The sequence below is a fragment of the Motacilla alba genome, chromosome 9 (assembly GCF_015832195.1).
Source record: "Motacilla alba alba isolate MOTALB_02 chromosome 9, Motacilla_alba_V1.0_pri, whole genome shotgun sequence".
In the NCBI taxonomy this organism is placed as follows: Eukaryota; Metazoa; Chordata; class Aves; order Passeriformes; family Motacillidae; genus Motacilla; species Motacilla alba.
In genome coordinates, this window is record NC_052024.1 from 15,970,339 (window position 1) to 15,982,583 (window position 12,245).

General features: G+C 42.5%; 1 protein-coding gene across 16 annotated transcripts in view; it reads left to right on the plus strand.

Annotated features, from left to right (window-relative positions):
• Positions 1-11,759, plus strand: part of LRCH3 (leucine rich repeats and calponin homology domain containing 3) — a 60,366-nt gene extending 48,607 nt beyond the window's left edge. For 14 of the 16 annotated variants that reach the window (XM_038145505.1, XM_038145506.1, XM_038145511.1 and 11 more), the window contains 3 exons: positions 728-865; positions 2,937-3,014; positions 5,294-11,759. In XM_038145505.1, coding sequence (XP_038001433.1) covers positions 728-865; positions 2,937-3,014; positions 5,294-5,494 — 417 coding nt within the window. In that variant the 3' untranslated portion in view covers positions 5,495-11,759. The remainder of the gene's footprint in view (positions 1-727; positions 866-2,936; positions 3,015-5,293) is intronic. The other 2 variants (XM_038145508.1, XM_038145516.1) reach the window with 1 other exon arrangement.
• The last annotated feature ends 486 nt before the right edge of the window (positions 11,760-12,245 follow it).

The window sequence follows — 12,245 nt, forward strand, 5'->3', positions numbered from 1 at the left end:
AAGACAGTCTCCTTTCTCTAAAGGAGAAAGGCAGCTACCTTAGATAAAACTTGGTGTGTTTGCAGACCCTCTCTTATGTTACCTCAGATTGCTTTCTATATAGTCTGTCTCTTGTTCTGCTCCCCTGTTCTGTTAAGCTTAAGGTAAGCTTAATTTTTTTTTTTTAATACTTGAATTTTGTACAGTATTGGTGATATTCACACGGCATTTTAAATGAGTTTGAAAGCCTAAATTGAATTTTTAGTCATTCTCTTAAACAAATGCTAACTACCTTCTTTTTAAAGGACTGCTTATGCCAAATAGTTCCGTTTTTATTTTAAAGGCAAAAACATTGTCTTGACTTTTGTTAATTGTGTTGTCCTCCAGCCCACAAAGACAATTATTTTCACTTCCCTTGGCAGAACCATTCTCTGAGAGTATGTAGGTTAAGAATACTGTTCCTAGAGCCCGATTTCCATTATTTTTGAATAATGGTTGTCTTAGTCCACTGTGCTGTACAATGAAAGCTGTTCTTCATTGAACTCAGTTGCTCCCAGGCTGTGGCCAGCCCTGGCCACAGTAACGCACAGGGCTTTCCTTGGGGTTATCCAGCAAGCTGGTTGGAAAGGCCATGAGGACAGAGAGAGTTGTAACGCAGGAACTCTGCCTCGTACGAGCTCGTGCAGAATGAACGAGCAGAAGAGCACAGCTCCGAGCTCCCCTGTGTGTCCCTGTTGGTTTCCCGCAGAACATCGAGTCGCGGCTGAAGGTGTCCCTGCCCAGCGACCTCAGCGCGGCTCTCACCGACGGCGTCGTCCTGTGCCACTTGGCCAACCACGTGCGGCCCCGCTCTGTCCCCAGCATCCACGTGCCCTCGCCTGCTGTTGTAAGTGTGCGACAGTGACGCTGCTTTATGGCTGTGCAAAGTGATATCCTACAAAGTCCTGTCATCCAGACAGACACTAAAATCAGCATTCTCCTCACTGAATGTACGTGACAAAAAATACCAATCTGTGCTGTTTAAAAAAGGTCTGTAGTGTCACTAAATGAAACTGTTTGGGTTTGTTTCATTTAAAGAAAGTTACTTCTAACAGCTTGTAAGCAAATGCTAACATTTCAATGCGCTCCCTAAGCACATTATCTTCAAAATTAGTGAAATACGAGACACTTCAGCATGAAAACTAAAATAGGATATTTTAAAAGATCAGAATGACTGAGAACTTCAGGAAAACATAGTAGGGAATTACAACAAGTAGGATCACACTACACGAGACAGTGAAACCAGGCAGAGACCAAGTTGAGTCCTGTGTCCACAGCACTACAAATTCCTCTGCTTAGGAATTTTAGCAGAACACACTCAAGATACTCAGAGAACAGCATCTTCTGGAATAAAACAAATCCTGTCACAACTTTGTCATAACAGGAAGAAAAGGTGGCTGTGTCAGGGGACTGTTGAGAGCAGGGAAGTATTGCAGTCTATTTGGTAGGGAAAGCACAGAATTAGAGAAAGATCCAAATCTGTGAGATACCAACAGATTATTTATCCAGTTTGTGTTTGTGGAAGTCAGAAAATTCAGTGAAAATATTTAGGATCAGCTACTTGAAAGTAATATGGACAGGCAGATTGCTTGTTGTGCACCTTTAAATTGTATGAATAAGGAAAAAAAGGAAAAGAGATTCTTCCTTGGTGCACATAGTCTTCACTTATCCTTCTTTTGGAGTGAGTCTTCATGTTGATTGGAATCTGAACTGGCACTTCCAGGGCTGCCAAGTGTGTCATTGTGTCCCTGGGACTCGATGTGACCAGGCAGATGGCCCCGTTATTTTGAGAACGACTGAGCTGGACACACCAACACTTTAGGCAGATTATGGGATCATTCCAAGCAAAGGCAGGGAGCCACTGCTCAGGAGACTTGCACCAGTGAGATCTTTTCAGTGGCCTGGTTTGATGTGCAGCTGAATGTTCTGTTAGGAATTCAATTGTGGCTTTGTCATGTGGATCCCAAGGAAGAGGCAGCCTGGAGTCGCGTGGCTCCGGGAGCAGAAGAGGCATCACGTCATGCCCCAGGCACAGTGTGATCTTTGTACTCCCTCGGTCCCTTGGGAGAAAGAAGCCAGTGCTGGCCTTTAACCTGCTTCCTTGGTGGGGAACACAGCACGGGAAGGGGACAGAAGAAACCCCATCACTTAGAGAAGTGTTGAACAGCTGGAGGCTGCTGCCTGCTGCCCCAAAGCGTGTTCATAGGAGCAGGGAACTTGTGTCTCTTGAACCAGAGGAGAATAAGCTTTGAGAGCAGGAACAAGACAGAGCCTGTGCTGTGGTATGTCTGAAGAGGTGTGAAAACTGACTGCAGAAAAAAAACTCAGCTGAAAAAATGCCAGTGAGTGCAATTCAAACAGCTCCATTAAACACATCTACAAGAGGCTGACAAGCAGCAAGCTTCACTTCCAGCTTTCTGACACTATTTTTTAATTTAATCTAGCCTTTATTTTTTTACCTCTTTGTTAATTGAAGTATGGTTTGATATTTTTATAGTTTTGCATTATAGTAATCCAAAACTGACTCTAGATTGTTTTATGAAATTGCTGTGAAATCACAGCATGGAAGCCATGGATGTGCATTTCATCAAAAGACATTTTTTAAATTATTATAATGTAGTCACTAAAAGTGTTAGCCAGTTTTATATAACACTGTGTATATAAATATTGCAGGGCTTAGAACTGTCCTTTTTTTAAATCATTCAGCATTCATAACTTAGCTTTTCATAAAACAGCTTTGAAAACTGGGATGGTTTTCTAAGAAAAGCAAACTTCAGCAGAGCCTGCTTTGAATTAGATGAGCTTATGTCAGCGCAGTATTTTTGGCAAAGAGATTTATTAAGAGTTTTATTTAAATAAAATGTAAAAGCTTTTAAAACCTTGCCAGTTAAGGACCGTATGCCTTTGCTTCTTTGCAGCCTAAACTTACAATGGCAAAATGCAGACGAAACGTGGAGAATTTCTTGGAAGCTTGCAGAAGGATTGGAGTGCCTCAGGTATGTATTTCTGATGTCATCCTGATATAATGTTTCAGATGCATTTTTGCCTGGTGCTTCAGAAAATAAAACATTCTTTGTAATATTGGATTAAAACATAATGATTAAAAGTTTAAAAGGTTCAGGTGCAAGCTGCAGTATAGATCAGACTTACCTTGCATGGTCTTCCAGAGCAAAATGAAGCCAGGTACAGTTTATCAAAGTGTAGTATATAGATTTTATATTTCAGTACAGATTCACTTAAATACTGTACATCAAATTCATAATAGCTGATGGACTTTGAGTCTGCCTTTAGAACTGGCAGGTTCTATAAAACCAGTTACATTTTCTCAGTATTAGGCATGTGACAGCTTAAAAGTGGGATAAAATCTGGATGATGGTTTGCATGTGGTTTTTTTATCCCAAAGCTTTTCATGTTCCTTCTCAATAATTCTCTTACATGAATGTCTTTACTGTCTTACCATCAAGTCACAGAATTATTGGCCTTACTCTGATGGTGGCTGTCTTTGCATAATTCCTACTTCTTTTGTTATGTACCAATGGTAGAAGTGTGTCTTCCTTGTCCCCTTTTGAAACTGGTAAGATCTAGGAGGTAGACACATAATAAATAGTCCATCTTATCCTGTTGGTCCCAGTTATCCTGTTTTATGCTGTCCTGTCCTTTGCACTTTGTCTTAGTCAGCAGCTCTCTCAGTACAAATAGTTTTAATATATTATATTTTTCCTAACTTCCCTTCAAGTGCACTAATTGATTTGGGTTTTTACATGGCTGAGCATTGGTGTTTCTGTTGTAGGTGCTGGTTTCTTTTGTATTCTGAAAGGGAGAAGTAGACCCCGTGACTCATTTCCCAGCTACATCTAAAGGCAGTTCTTGAGTCAGTCATGCAGGATTTTCTGGTATTTTCAGATCACTTGCAGACATTTGAGCCACTGGGATTTTAGGATGACTTATTTATTGAGCTGCCTGGCAGTTTCACATGGCTCAGTGGTGAATTGTGTTAGAAGGGGCTAGGGAGTTGTAAGTGATCCGTAATGCTGGGAGATCCTGCACTGCTTTGTCCCCTAAAAACCTTTGGACTTTCAATCCCAGCAGAACTGCACAATATAAATTCATCTGGGGCATTGTGCAATTCCATCCCAGCTTCCCTATTTATAGCTCCCTCAAGTATGAAGATGCCATTTTTATGGGATTGCAGTACAGAGAAGATCACTGGAATGACCCACAATCAAAACCAAACAAACACAAAGGCCAATCAAGAAAAAGTCTCCTGTAAACCCAGGCTGCTCCATCTGCTACCCCTACTGTGTAGGGCCCTCCTGGTTTTTTCATATGTCTTGTTTTAATGTGAAAGAGTTCAAGGAGTTCTCTGGGAAAACTGAGTACAATACCCCCCCTGAACTCCAGAGCTGCTCTCACATGTCTGCATTACATCTCTGCTGAGATGTGAACATAAGATACCTGTATGGTACCAGAATGGCATGGCAGCCTGGTATGTTTTTCTTGAAAAGTTGCCTGCAGGTTTTTGATTTCATTTCCATTCTAATTACAAAAATAATAGGCTTTCTGAAAGCATGGATCCATGTAGGAATATTTGCCTTTTAAGGGGAAGGCTACTTTCAGAAAGCGCTAATTACAGGCACCACAGCAGAGCAGCAATTTCCTGAGGACTTTGGTGGTTTTAAAGCCCTTGGATCAAAGGAAGCCCTCAGCAGAACAGGTTGATCCGTGCATCTAGATTTCACTGATGATTAGCAGTTACCTGTGGGAAAGGGAGACGAGAGACACACAATGGGAATAGTTACAGAACTCTTAAACTCTAATTAGTAATAGATATTTCTGCAGGATGCTGCATTCAAGCTTTAGTTACGCATAAATTATTCCTTGTCCTGCTGTTTTTATTAAGTTACATGTGGAGGCTGAACTGTGGTGAGTACTCTATGCCAGCAGCATCTCAGATACCTGTAACCTCTTCACTTCTGGAGAAAAATGGGTTTCACTAAGGCTTGTATAAACTGCTGTTTTTAACAACAAGGAATAATTACATGTTGGAGCTGGAGAGGTGACAGGCACCTCACTGAACACTAAACACTGACATTGAGTTCTTTGCAATGGGAGTCTTGCAGATTTCTATGTGACAATTAACCAGCTGTGATGTGCTTCTCAAATGTGTAGGTTGTATCTGAGATGTCTGATAACTGCTTCGTGGATGTTGCTATGGCTAACTGACTGACCTTTTTTTTCTGTCTGTTTTCCCTTCCTGCTCACACACTCTGGACAGGACAATCTTTGTTCCCCTTCTGACATTCTCCAGCTAAACCTCAGCGTTAAAAGAACAGTTGAGACTCTTCTTTCCCTGGGGACAGATTCAGAAGAATCCAGTCTTGTGTCCCTTTCCGTTCAGCTCTGGGGCTTTGTGGTGTTTTACTGTACTCTAATGCTAACGCTCTGTATGTTCTATCGCTGGGTCTTTTTTCTGTAGCGAAGGATAGTGGTGCTGCTTCCTCCCTCCATCACTCCAGTGCTTGGGAACAGATTCTGGGCTTTGCCAAGACTGTGTGTATGAAGTGCTTTGTTTCCCACGGATGGGACAGAGGTGACAAGTACAGTGTACAAACACGTTGGCGCACCCACACGCCATCCGTGACCCAGTTGCCGTTTGTATTTGCTGTGTCACGTTGAGCAGATGAAATGCTTTCCAAGGGAGGAGGAGCTGTCCCTGGGCTCCAGCGAGGGCTGAGGTCAGGAAATGTGGTGCATGCTGTAGTCTGCTGACCAGTGGTGTAGTGAAAACTGCAGTGTCAGTTTGTGCCTCTGTTCCCCCATCTGTGTAATGGGAAATGCAACCACTTCCGTAAATTGCTTGAGGATTATCTGATGAAAAATGTTAAACGATGTGAAGTCATTTTTTCAATGTCAATGTTCTTGATGTGATCTCACAGTCTTAGGAGACATGGTCTGGTGTCATCCACAGAACTTTCTAACTGGTTTGTTTTTTTACCCCCAGTCCTTTATCCTGCTCATAAGAGCATTTGATTTCTCAAATTTATGGACTCTGCTGTATTACTTTGATTCAGGATTTTCAAAACAACTGTCCATGAATACTGAGCTACTTGAACATTTTAACAGTTCAAGCAGAAAAATTTCAGAGAAATTAAGCTCTTCAAAAGCTTTAAGAGAAAAATTTTCTGTCAGAGAAAGAAAAATCTTTATGATCCTGACAGGTGCTACAGAATGTCACAGCATTTTACTGTGATCTGGATAAGACTTAGCAAAAACTTGTTGAATTATCCCTTGATCTTGGGCACTCCAACCCAAGCTTGTTCCATGCTTATTCCCTTCTTCCTCTTACCCTGTCATTTTCAGAAACACTTGTATCATGCAACTGCACAAACATAAGGCCCAGCTGCACAAGCACTCTTCACTGTTTTACAAAACTCAGGTAGTCTTCCATAAAGCTTCACAGCCTTTCCCTCCCCAGGGAAAGCATCCTGGTGCTTTAACGCTTTAATGTCTCAGGGACACCTCAGAACTTCAGGGCACTCCCCATGTGTGTAACAGACCATGTCTCCTCAGAGTGGAGACCCATTCAGGGAGCTCTGCTCAGAGACCAGTGACAGGTAAGTGTTCAGGAAATGGCTGTTCCAAATCTGTCTTCAATAAACTTCTGTTATATCTGCAAGTACAGTAAATGGCTTGGAAGCCCAGTGCAAGTGGTGTTGGTACTCCAGCCATATCCTGGAACACCTCTGAAGCACAGTTTAAGGTACACGGGAGTTCAGTTGCAAATGTGGTCACTACCAGTAAAAATGTGTTATGTGTATGTGGGTCTCACAAGCTCTTGTACCATGAAGTGAGTTTTTATCAAAGGAGAAAGTAAGAGCTGCTGCCTTCTGTCCAAGTCACACAAAGTGTTCTGTCCAAGCCAAACATCACTGAGCAAAGAAGGGACTTTTGACAGGGGGAGATTGTTTTACTTCTAAGTAAGCTATTTTTGCACTGCTTACTGGTATGAACTAAAATGAACTCAGTTCCTGTGTTTTTTAACTTCTAATGAACACTGTGATAAAAGCTGCAAGGGGTTTTACACTAACAGTGCCTTCCAGTTTTTAAATTTTGTTTGTCATTACTGTCTGTGGTATGGAGTCATTCCAAAGCTTTTTCCCCCTTATCTGTTTGCATACATAAGAAAAAGATAAGGCATGTTTACTCAAGTTTACAAGTATTTTCTCAAAAAGCACACTTTTTTCAAAGTAATATACATTTGCTGAAGAAAAATGTATTTTAGCCTGAGCATATGGCTTCCTATGAGAATTGCAGTCAGGGCTCACTTGTTTTCTCTCTGCTTGGAGCTTTGAGGGAGGAGTGTTGGCTGCCACTGTTTGTGAAGGATTTCTTTAACCACAAAAATCAGTAAAGACTCAAGGAGTGGAGAAATGCCAGTTGATGTGAAAATGACACATGAAAAATAGTCTCTGTAGCTCTCTAGGAAGGACACACTTGGGTTGTTTTCTGCGGATACAGAGAACTGTTGGACATGTATCCTGACTGTTGTGGAGTGAGGATGGCCAGGAGGTGCCAAGGACTTCTGTAGGACGAGGCTTTAAATACATCTTAGACTGAGAATAGCACAACTGTTAATAAACACTTTGAAACCTCTTTTTGCATGTTGTGTATTACTGTTACTCCTCAGGATGATTTTGGGGGCCACCCACTAAGCGGGGGCACTTTGGGGAGGTGAGTGAGTGACTCATTCCCTGCTCCCCAGCAGGGCTTCCCTCACGGCTGTAGCTGAACAGGCTTGTCCCAGGAGGACTCTCTCCAAAAGATGTGATTTGGGAAGGAAGCTGTGGTTCCTCTCCTGCTCTGTGTTGTAGCTCACTGATCGTATTGAAGCAACCCCCTCCTCAAGTTCATCTACTTTGGTTTCATAAACTGCTGCCATCTCAGTGTGGGCAGAGATGGAGGGCAATTTGCTATGCCCCTTTTCTCCCACAATCCTTTTTCAAATTTTTATTTATAGAGTTTTCTATTAAAAGAACCCAAGAGATTAGCCCAAGGCCACCTTTCTTGAGTAGTCAAGGTCATGGTTCCTTTGTCACAAGCAGAACTCTCATGTCCTACCCCTATGCGTGTGTGCTGCCTGTCCATAACATTTCATATTTCAGTCACCTTTTGCTTAATTTTTTTTTTCTTTTCAGTTGAGTGGTTTTCATCCATTTTGTTTTTGTCTTTGTTTTGTTCCCCATTCAGGAGCAATTATGTTTGCCTCTGCATATTTTAGAAGAGAAGGGTTTGACACAGGTAGCTGTGACTGTCCAGGCGCTCCTGGAGCTGGCACCCCCAAAGCAGCAGCCACTTCACCACTTGTCTGCTGTGTAAAGACCTCCGGGACCTTTTGGGTTACCTTGGCTAAGCAGAAGGACCTGAAGACTTTACTGCCCATGCAGTGCCTCCAAACACACAGAGCTCTGTTCTAAGGAAATGAGTTTCCGTGATTCCTGACAGGAATGTTTTACTTCATTTCTCCATTTTTTTTGGAGATCACAACAGTTTCCAGGAACATTTTTATTACCAATATTTTTGCCCCTTATTTAAAAAAAAATGAGAGTTCATTGGGAGGAGGGCAGGGAATTCTAGTGGCTGGCTGTTGGAGCCAGCTGTAGAAGTGGACCTTGCAGGATGAAGAAATGGGTTTAGAGTCTGGAAAGCAATTCCTAGGGGAATTTGTAAAAAAAAAAAAAAAAAAAAAAAGGTGTTGCTGCAGTGGGCACACAGGGAATTAAATTACTTTCCTTACCCACAGGGTGCAAAGAAATGGAGTTTCTTTGCCTCCAAAGAATGGATATTTCTATTATAATATTTTTAAAATTGCATCACACAATCTTAACCTGCAGTGTTTGATAACAGGGCCAAACTTCACACAGCTGTCACTTGCCTTAATAGATCCTCATCACTAAAAGTTGGAGAAAAAAAACAGGGTTTTTTTCCCCAGTGGAAAAATTACTGCATGCTTTCTCTGCCAGAAACTTCATACTAAGTCAGATCTGTTCAAATGGGACTAATCCTATCAGCATTCTTGCTGGGTTCATTTTCTGTTTGGGTTTTAACATCTTTCTCTGAACACTTTTCCAACAGCAGTGGAGGGAGATTGCCCCTGTCCTCGCATCCCCTTCTGGTGGTTTTGTGGGATCAGCAGAATCCCGTGCATTTCCCTGCTGTGGGAACAGTGCCATCCTGCCCTGCGGGTCAGGAGAAGTCTTCCCAGCTAACACATTTACGAGGGGCTGAAGCATCCCCTGCAGTCAGAATGGATCATGTTCAGAGCACGGTGGGCTGGGTGTTGTCAGAGCAGCTCTGTGCTAAGGCAGCTCTGAAGGGTTAGACCAGGCTTTCAGTAAAGCCCTTTATTAGCTGGAGTTTATGTAGAGAGATCTGCTGGTTTTACAGAACTGCTATTGCTCCATTCCTCTTTGCATAACATAATAATGGAAATTCACAGTACAGAAGTGGGAGAGGCAGCTGACAAATTTTGCATTTTCCTGGAAAGCTGATGTGCAAAATAAAGACAGGTCTGTATGGTCTGATCCTAGTGACGAGGCCAAGCTCGCTACCAGATCAATTAATAATTCTTCCCCCCCCACCCCCCAAAAAGGCCTCACAGAACCCAGTTTTCCACCCATGCAGTTCCTTTGTCCCTGAACATTATGCTACAAATACATGGTGCATGTTCTGAAAGCAACTCCAGGCATCAGCCATATTCTGTCTGGGATATATTTGGAGCAGAATACACTGCGAGGATTTTATGCGGATAAACAAAGAAGAAATGGGAACAAATTAGTTAAAACTCATTTTTGCAGAAGTAAAACCTGCTGTGGGAGTGCCAAGGACTGGTCTTAGCTGCATTTTCCCCCTTTTGATTTTCAGTTTTGTTTCCATTTTGTTTTGCTTCATGTATTTCTTTCAAGGGTCATTGTGGTGATTGTTGAATCCCCTATTTCTCATAATTATTCCAGTTGCTTCTTACTGGCATTGGTTGGTCACATTTGAAGTGAAGAACACCTGGGAGGTGTTTAAAAGTGCCCAGCTGCAAAGAGAAACCTCCTCATGTTGGGTAAATGCAGTGCCCCGAGTCCTGCAGGGAATGGAAGTGCCAGGAGCTCACAGTACCCACAGGAGGAGCAGCTCCACTCAGGCATTCTCACCCCCTTCAGTAGTTTTTGTATTTCACTTGATGCCATTGGTGAGGAGCCTTGGTCATTCCCACAGGGTTACACAGAGGTGTCTGAAGTGTCTGCTGCAGTTTGCTGGGGAAGAAGCTGCCACTCACAGGCAACACCACAGACACAGTCAGGGTGTTCCTGCTGTGTTTGTCTCTGCACATAATTTGAGAGGGAGGGAGGCACTGACTTCATCATTAGGTCACCTGTTGTTACAGGGACAGTTGCATTTACCAGCACACCCATCATGGGCTATTTAAATACCCCTGTTTGAAGAAAACCATTCCCTTCAGGGAATTGCAAGGGTGTGGTGATTGCTCCAGCACTTAAGGAAAGTGAAAATTAACAGTATTCAGGTTGGTGGAAATTTTGTCATTTATTTAACAGTAGTTTTTAATGGGGTGGGGGTTTGAGTCTGGCCTGCAAGAAAGAGCCATTTCCTATTGCCATGTGTGGCTCACAACCTGAGTGGCTCACGGCCACCTGTGGCTGGAGGCCAGGCAGGCAGAAGGTCCCTGGCACCGGGTGCTTTGTTGTGAGCAACATTCACTCTGGAGTTTCAGTGCAGGTAATTGTGTTAGTTTGACATTTGTGATCTTAGGATTTCAGGCTGGCAAGCACTAAATCTTGTCCAGATGCTTAGGACAAAAATCCAAACCTGAAGTTTCATCATGCGGTTTATTTAATGTGTTATACCAAACCCACTTCAGTTCTCTCTTGCAAAATGGGTTGGGGTTTTTCAGTGTAGTTATGTGCAATTTTTGTTGTATCCCATGAAAAGAGTATTTGAAAGAAAACATGTATAAAGTTCTATTCTGTGTGTAAAAGCAAAGAAGAGACGCTCTTTCCTCTTTGGGGCATTTGTGCTGGAGGATGTGGGAGGGATCCACCTCAGTGTTCCTGCTGCTGGTGTTCCTACACTGACTCCATGGTGTCACACTCCATCCTCAAACCTGAGGAGCCCTGAGCAGTGTCTGAGGCTCTGCAAGGTCACACTCCAGGTGGAGCAGCCCAGGCACTCGGGAGCCCCTGATGGCACTGGGGGGCCAAGGCAGAGCAGCTGGGGGTTCCCCTTTGAAGGAGAGGCTTTTGTAAAGGCCCTGCCCCCTGCTGAAATCCACCAGGGACAGCTCTGTTGTTCTTGGTAGCAGCAGGATGGCAAACGGTATTCTTACCCCTTTATGACTATAAATGGTTCTTTGAAAAACTGTTTTAGAAACAGAGGACTTGTAAGGTGAATTTGGACATCAGAAAATTCTTTTGTATAGATATTGTGATGTTCTACAAAGTGATCTAATTTTGTTATTTCTGAAAACATTGTAAACGTGTAAGTAATAGAGTAAAGGATTTTAAAGCTTCATCCCACGCTGTATGTCTGTAAATACATTCCATAATTTCTGTTACATATAAATGTGTCTGAATATTGTATATTTTAAATCGCCTGTATTCTGCCAGTAGTGTGAACTTCTAGCACATTGATAATATAAAAGGAAACCATGGGTATTTGAAATAAAGTTCTAAAACTTACATGAATTGCAGTATTTCTTCCTGTTTTTCTGTTGCACCAACGAACATCACATCCTCTCTGTCAGGTGTTTATTCCCCTTCACATCATCCCAGTTCGCATTTGATGGACCTGCTTTGATTTTCTGCTTTTCATAGTTAACCAGGACAGGAAAATCACAGTATTTTTACACATATTTTGCAGCCACATAAGACGCTTTTTCTTGGGTATTTTTAACCTTCCCACAGACTGTTTTTGTACAGAATCCTTTGCTCATCTCTCCACAGCCCCCTGTTTTTTCCTTCTCTATGTAAATTACACATTATGGGTTTGGGGTTTCCTGCTGCCAGTCCCATTGCTCCTTGTTCCCGTCCTTTGCTTTTGGCCTGTCTTGGGTTTGAAGTGTGAAACTCTCACCCCTCCTTCCTGACCCTGCTGCATTTGAAAGGTTTATTCTTAGACAGAATGTTTAGTCCTCTTTTCATCTCTCCTCATCACTAGTTTTATTA